General features: G+C 41.6%; 1 protein-coding gene across 1 annotated transcript in view; it reads left to right on the top strand.

Moving 5' to 3' along the window:
- The window catches only part of LOC106805294, a 37,291-nt gene extending 31,340 nt beyond the window's left edge, over positions 1 to 5,951 (top strand). The window contains exon 12 of the mRNA XM_014806831.1: positions 5,069 to 5,951. Coding sequence (XP_014662317.1) covers positions 5,069 to 5,196 — 128 coding nt within the window. The 3' untranslated portion in view covers positions 5,197 to 5,951. The remainder of the gene's footprint in view (positions 1 to 5,068) is intronic.
- Positions 5,952 to 8,367: the final 2,416 nt, after the last annotated feature.

Below are 8,367 nucleotides of genomic sequence, written 5' to 3'. Positions count from 1 at the left end.
CCATCCATCCCATTCCATTCCACTCACGCACTGACATCCAATCCATATCCATCTCCATCACCATCCATCCATCCATAAAATCATCAATGCTTGCAATACTACCATCCTAGCTGGTAATCTGCCGCATAAATCATACTGTGTTTTTACACCGGTTAACAACGATTAGCGTCATTCGGTCTCCAAATGTATTACTGCATGTAGATTACGATTGCCGTCTCTCTTTACGCATACATCTACTGCGGGAGTATCCCTTTACTATCGTCAATTCCTTATTGCCTATATATATATCAGAGCAGTAGATAAAGCGGAATGGATTGCTTGAACTCCTCACATAAACAAGGGAAATTCGTCATTTACTAGCCTATATAATACCTACGCTTTTACTACGCGTAACTACATCGAACTTGAGCTCAATTCGGACACAAGTACCATTCGACCATCATGTAGCACAGAATGTTTCCTGTAGACACCCGCCAATCCGGAGATACAGACTAACAAACATTACGACACGATCTCCAATCTTTGTCCAATTAAATTCAACCGTAGCATCGACCTATGATTCAGACAAAACGCAGCAGATTGGGCTATCCACGTTCCCACATTCCAACAGAGCCAACGCAGCGGCAGCGGTGCACGGGGCCAATCGTGCTGACCTTTGCATGTCTGAATCATTAGAGCTGATTGCTACGAGTTGATATTATCGGACAAAGATTGGAGAATCGTGTCGTATGTTTTAGTTCTTCTATCTCTGGATTGCGGGAGGGTTTGTCTTACGAGGAACACGACTCTGGTAGATCGTGATCTGAATTGTACTAGTGTCCTGAATCTTGAGCTCAAGTTGATTATAGTTACGGTAATAAATCTTTTCGGTTTATTTATCAAGGCTGATAATATTGACGATCTTCGCGATCTGTTTAGTTGGAGTACTACACTCTTACCAGATGCTATCACACTTACCATGTTCACTGATTATCTATATATTAGTTTACTTCATAGTATATATATATATATTATATATTAGTTACTATATCCTGTCATGCATGGTGTGGGTTGTGCATTTATACGTATATATATGGTATTATTATTATTGTTATTATTTCCAAAGTGGATCACGGCATTAGCCGGTGGCTTCTGGGTTGACCGTGTCCCAACCTAGCACATAGGGATTCAATCCAGAATTTTTCGCAAGATGTGTGCTGTTCCCAGTAGTGCGATTTTCTGTACTTCTTGGGCAGTGTGGTAGCCAGGGAGTTCCTTAAGGTTCGTCTCAAAACCATTCTTTATAGTGCCAAGGGCTCCAACCACCACTGGTACAATTCTCGTCTTAGTATTCCACATCCTCCTAATTTCGATCTCCAAATCTTTGTACTTGGTGAGTTTAGTCTTTTTCCTTTACCATGATGTTAGAATCATCTGGTACGGCTACGTCAGTCAACAGGCATCGTTTTTCTCTCCTGTTGTAGAGCACTATATTAGGGCGGTTTGCAGGTATCGTGCGATCTGTCTGCACTGCCATATCTCACATGATGGTAGTATCTCCGATGTTGGTAACTGGTCTCGGAGTATGTTCATACCACTTGTCAGGTACTTGCTCACCACGCTCACTGCAGATTGACCAGTGCAGATAGCTGGCTACCTTGTTATGGCGGTCTATGTACTCGGTTGGGGCCAGCGATGATGTGGCTGATGGTCTCCTCTGCCTTGCTGCACATTCTGCACCTGCTGTTGACCGGTTGCTTACGGATGTTGCGTTGATGGTATCTGGTGTTGAGTGCTTGGTCTTGGGCTGCAATGATCAAGCTTTCTGTCTCCCCCTTGAGCCCGGAACTACTCAGCCAGGCAACGCTTGCAGTCTTGTTGACAAATGGCCTGTCGAGGCTCTTGTAGAACCTTCCATGCAAAGGCTTGTTCTTCAATACCTCGATCTTCTCTGCTTTCATATTGGACTTCAGTCTCTGTTTTGTTGAGAATTGGCTGGTGGGCTGAGGAGACAAGTATTTGGCTTTGATTTCTTTAGCCTCGCGTAAGAGAGCGTGCTTTGATTTTCCGGACTGATGGATTTTGACAAGCATTGTAAATTTGTCTTCCTTAAGCTCGATGTAGTCGCCTAGATCTACATTGGCAGTGTTGTACGCAGACATCAGTTCAATGAGACCACAACCACCATTTTGCCTCGTGATGTACAGTCGCTCTGCATCTGCTTTTGGGTGGTGGAGACCGTGCATGGTTAGTAGCTTTCTTGTCTTGCGATCCATCCTTTTAATATCTGATCGCAACCAGTTGATCACCCCGAAGCTGTACACGGGGACTGGGAGTGCCAGGCTATTGATCGCTGTTATCTTGTTTTTTGTGCAGAGCTCAGACTTGAGAACTAGGCGAACTCGGCGACAGTACTCCTTAGCAATGTTCTCCTTTATCTTTGCATGCTGAAAACCATCCCTTTCGTCTACACCAAGATATTTGTAGGTGTCCTCGTGGTTCAGACTTTGTAGGGCTGTCTTCTCATCAAGCTCGATACTAGCTTACCACCTTTTAAGATTGCGGTTGCACATTTTTTCCAAGCCGAACTCCATTTTGATGTCATTACTGAATGCTTTGACTGTTACCAAGGCTTGCTCCAGCTCATATTGGTTCTCGGTGAACAGTTTAAGGTCATCCATGTAAGCAGGTGGATGATGGTGTTGTGTTTATCGACGGTAAATCCCCGGCCCTGTCTATTCAGCATGTTGGTAAACGGTGTTAGTGCTAAGCAGAATAGCAAGGGAGAGAGCAAGTCGCCCTAGAAGATTCCTCTCTTGATTGAGATATCTTTTGTCCCGAGGCAGCCTCCTTGAGTGAAGAGGAGCATTTCAGTCTTCCATTTCTGAATTGTAGCTTCCATGAACTGAATAATGGTTGGTGACACATGGTACATTCTCATGGTTGCAAGAATCCGGGAATGTGGGACACTGTCGACGGCTTTCTTATAATCAATCCACGCCATTCCTAGGTTCCTCTTAAGTTTTTTTGCCATGCTCACAATCATGTTACTGATGAGAAGTTGGCCTTTGCACCCTCTAGACGCTCTTCTACAGCCTTTCTGCTCATCTGTGAGGATGCCGCTCTTCTGTAAGTGATTGTAGAGGCGGTTGGAGATTGCAGCGGTGAGAATCTTGTAGGTGGTAGGCAGGCAAGTGATTGGTCAATAATTCTTTGGTTCTTTTGTATCCTTGCCTTTTGAAAGAAGGAAAGTGATTCCTGATGTCAACCACTTAGGGCTATTGCTTGGATCCTTGATGGTGTCATTCAAGGCCCTGGTTAGTTGTTTATGGAGGGCACTTAAATGCTTAATCCAAAAGTTGTGCAGCTTGTCTGGGCCAGGAGACTTCCAGTTGTGGGTCCGCTTGATGGCCTGCTGTACCTCACACATTGTAATGTCAGTCTATACATCCATTGCTACATTCTGGAATGCGTCCTCCTCTTGTTTGATCAAAGTGGCATTGGTATTGTGGTCTGTGCCAACTTCCAGTATTCCACGCCAGAATTGATCGAGTCGCTCTTGACAGGGAGGTTCCTTGGTGGTGCTTTGCTGCTCGTTGAGATGCCGGTAGAATTTTTTGGCATCTTCATGGAAGAGCTTATTCTGATAGTAGTGCTCACTCTGCTTAGTAAACCTTCTCAACCTTTTGCAACTCAAAGCTTTGGCCTGTAGTTTCATCTTAATTTCTTGTTGGAGCTCGCATATGGTCTTATTCTCCTTTCGGCGCTTGCATAAGATGCTCTTGGCCTTGGCATGTACTTGCTTTGTTGTGACACCTTTTTTATTTCGCTAAGGATGGAGAGGTCCTTGCGATGTTATTATTATTATTATTATTATTATTATTATTATTATTATTATTAATAATAATAATGTAGATACATGCGAGTCATGAGGGCTATTTGTTAACTAAATTGGATAAGAATTTTAGATGTTATAGCCAAACCCCGAAGAGTGGCATAACGCAATACCTGTTAAACCGCCAGGGGTGCTGTACGCCACCAGATGGCGCTGTTAAATTGGCACTATATCAGAAAATCTTCAGGACCTCATGTCGTACGCATGTGCAAAGTTTCACAATTCTAACCAAAAATTCCCATTCCATGTGCTTCTCCGCCTTGTTTCATTATTGTTATTGTTTCATTCATTATCTGAATTTTCAGGGGCGAAAATCAGCTGCGCCAACAATGGCTGTACGGGCATACCGGAACTGGAGGTTTTCTTTACGTGTACCGAAGTAATGACGGCCATGCAGACAACAATAACGTGCACACCAACCTTTCCCCCTTAAATATTTTCCTCATTGCGCATGTTCGTGATGTGACAAAATGTAGAGCCGCAATTATGCATAACGTGATGCGATCCACTTAGAAATAAAGGAAGATGGTGGAAAATTTATATTGGATATTATCAGGAGTGAATAATAGAGATTATTATAGATCTCTATTATTCACTCCTGATATTATGATATTGATGTCGAATATGCATTACAGTTATATGTACCACCTAATCTCATCTACTGCATGCCACTGAATTAAAAATTGAATAATAATGATGATGATGATGATGATGATGATGATGATGATGATGATGATAATAATAATAATAATAATAATAATAATGATGATGATGATGATGATGATAATAATAATAATAATAATGCGGCTCGGAATTTGTGTCCGGATTTCTCTAAATGGCTCCATTGTTTTCCAAATACAGTAAATAATACCAAATTGTTTATTATTATTATTAATAATAATAATGTAGATACATGCGAGTCATGAGGGCTATTTGTTAACTAAATTGGATAACAATTTTTGATGTTTTAGCCAAAACCCGAAGAGTGGCATAACGCAATACCTGTTAAACCGCCAGGGGTGCTGTACGCCACCAGGTGGCGCTGTTAAATTTGCATTATATCAGAAAATCGTCAGGACCTCATGTCTTACGCGTGTGCAAAGTTTCAAAATTCTAACCAAAAAAGCCCAATCCATGTGCTTCTCCGCCTTGTTTCATTATTGTTATTGTTTCATTCATTATCTGAATTTTCAGGGACGAAAATCAGCTGCGCCAACGATGGCTGTACGGGCATACCGACACTGGAGGTTTTCTTTATGTGTACCGAAGTAATGACGGGCATGGGGACAACAATAACGTGCACACCAATCTTTCCCCCTTAAATATTTTCTTCATTGCGCATGTTCGTGATGTAACGAAATGTAGAGCCGCAATTATGCATAACGTGATACGATCCACTTAGAAATAAAGGAAGATGGTGGAATATTTATATTTGATATTATCAGGAGTGAATAATAGAGATTATTATAGATCTCTATTATTCACTCCTGGTATTATGATATTGATGTCGACTATGCATTACAGTTATATGTACCACCTAATCTCATCTACTGAAACCAAAGGCTCTGACTATGGCTAGGTTTTTACATCAGTGAAGCAGATAGTGATATAAACAGATCGTAACTAAAAGAAACGCGTGTATGCATAAAGGTATAGAATCAGCAAAGGGTTACCAGAACACAACGTTGTTAAAATATTATTCGATAAATAAATTAATCACTGCATGCCACAGAATTAAAAATTGAATAATGATGATGATGATGATGATGATGATGATAATAATAATAATAATGATGATGATGATGATGATGATAATAATAATAATAATGCGGCTCGGAATTTGTGTCCGGATTTCTCTAAATGGCTCCATTGTTTTTCAAATACAGTAAATAATACCAAATTGTCTACCTGAGTGCCAATAAATTCGCACCACGTACATAGCAAAGAGCCATTGAGCATTGTTGAAGCGGCAATATCCGTCCGTAACAATTTTCTCACCCACATATTGATTAAAGAGTAGGCGCAATATCTATTGGAATACCGTAAATAATAGATAAATAAACATCAGTATAGTAATTGTCTGGCGTTCCGTTATGTTTTTTCGTGAGAAAGTGCGCATATTTAAGATATGGAACTGGAAACGTCACCTGCCAACAAGCCGCGCGCCTTCGGCAAACATCGGCAATTTTCGGGTTTGCCGTCATTTCCAGGACGCGTCTCGCGTAACGGTTGTCGTGCAGCGCTAAGTATGATCGTGAACGAGCGAGTCTGTATTTTGAGTAAGAATTCGCTAACTTTACAATGACACGTAGATGTGTTGCGATCAGTTGCTCGCACACAAGTAGCAAATTATTTTAGTGGCGTAATGACACTGACTTGAGGAAGAAATGGACAGCATTTATTAAATTCAAGGGAGGGAAGTAGAAGCGGGTGCTGTATCACATCCGATACAAGCGTAATACTACTAGTAGTACTAAGTGTGGCTTTTCAGCAAGGATTTGCGAAACTCCACTCAGAGAACAGCAATACATGAAAAATGCGTATCCACGTCGCCCCGCGCACACACTGTGGGTCAAATCTTAAAACGTTTGCCGACTCGCGGTCATAACGTAAAAGCTTTGAACATGTGATAGAGAGGTTGGTAGAACTAAGTAAAAACCTCTCATCTCGACGATTTCTCCATAGCGTAAACCCAGCTTAACGCACTCCCCCCATTCCACCTTTAAAACTTTGAGTGCGATCTAAGATGAGCACGAATCCTGAATAGCCTCTAAATTTCAACTTTCATTTTGAATACTGCATGTCCAAGGAGAAAAACTCTTCGAATCGATCATAACATACGGGATACGGCAATTAAAGTGCAAACTTAATATACGATTTACACGTAAAATATGTGCGTGTGTGTCGCGATAACGATTGTTTTTTTATGAATGAAGATTAGCTGGAACCAGTCACCTGTGTAATATGTACGTAATATAACCAACTCAATTCTTGAGATATTTGCGTCCTGCTTCCGAAGTACTACAAAACGTGCGTATATATACTTCGTACAATCCCCCTGAAATGAAACTGTCTAAAATTTGTCTGTTTGTTCGTTTGTTTGACCTGTTTGTTCGGGACGAATTCATCTGATCAGGATCACATAATCTTGATCTGCTCAAACAAAATCAATATAGATAATGTATTTTACGATCAATTTTACACGCACACGACGCACACGCACACGTAAAATTTTGCACAAGGGAGAGATAGCGATCCGCTAGGGGACAGCTCTGATTGGCTAATTTTGTCTCTTATTTATTTGTATTATTTTTGGCTAAATTTTTTTCATTTTAGAATTAGGGTTGGGGTTAGGGATTTATTGTTTTAAATCATTCGCATTTCGACCTACAGCCTATGAGCGCCATCTATTGGTGGTTGCCACATTAATTTTTTATCAAAGCGGCTTATATACACAGTAAAGAGTAATTCTCGCCGATAAAGTACCATGATTCCCATTCTGTATTATTAGCAGTTTAAAATTAGTACTTTATGTGCCAGTAGCAATTAATTTTCATGAATAAATCACAGAGTTTATTATATCACGTCTAGATAAAGCACTAAACATGAGGTTCCCCGAAAGAATTGCGCAATAGCTTTGAGATAAAACCCCAATACCGACGATTAACATTATCAACGAGACATATTTATCACCACCATTCGAATGAAGTAATTGAGGATCGCTATACATAATTATGGCCTTCCTCAAAGCGACTTCGTTTGAGAAAGCTCGGGAGTTGGAGTGAAGTATCGACGCTCTCTGCTCTGAATGCCACATTGAGTTGCTCGTACATCGTCCACACTGATCGACTGTCGTTGTCCGCCGCGCCGCACAGCGCGGAGGCATTTACCAGCAGTGCCCTGGTTGTCGTCATCGTCAGCGGTGGTGCGGACGTAGCCCACATCGAGCTAGAGCACGCCGACTAGCTTCGCAGCGCATAGGGGGCGCTGCCGCCGCCGCGCTGACACAGCAGCAGATGATTCGGACAGGAGAAGGATAGATACGGGCACTAGAGGTGGTGAACAACAGTAGATAGCGTCCATAGGCAGCAGGCCTGAATACGCATCGAACAGATATTAATTAAAAATACGCATACTGTTACTTCGCTTACACAACATACACTTTATTCATGTTAAATAACTACAGATTCATGCTCTATGCTCCGCTCGAAACTTTTGCCAGCTCTATGATGCGAATTTCTACAAAGTTGTCTGACTACATTTCATACACAAAAATGCCCGACAGGCGACCATGGCTACGCCACTATAGCTGGAATCGCACAATTACACAACAAGACCAATTTTACTTCTAATGCTTTCTAGACGTCCACGAGGCATCTAACTTGCGTGCATAATGCAAATTATTGCAATCGGTGAACAATTGCGGAGGCTTACTGTTGTACGCCACCTAAAGGTACTACGGTAGGAAATCAGCGAATCAGCGCTGGGACAGG

Source organism: Priapulus caudatus, unplaced genomic scaffold, assembly GCF_000485595.1.
Source record: "Priapulus caudatus unplaced genomic scaffold, Priapulus_caudatus-5.0.1 Scaffold108, whole genome shotgun sequence".
Lineage (NCBI taxonomy): Eukaryota > Metazoa > Priapulida > Priapulimorpha > Priapulimorphida > Priapulidae > Priapulus > Priapulus caudatus.
This window is presented reverse-complemented; position numbering and strand designations above follow the sequence as displayed.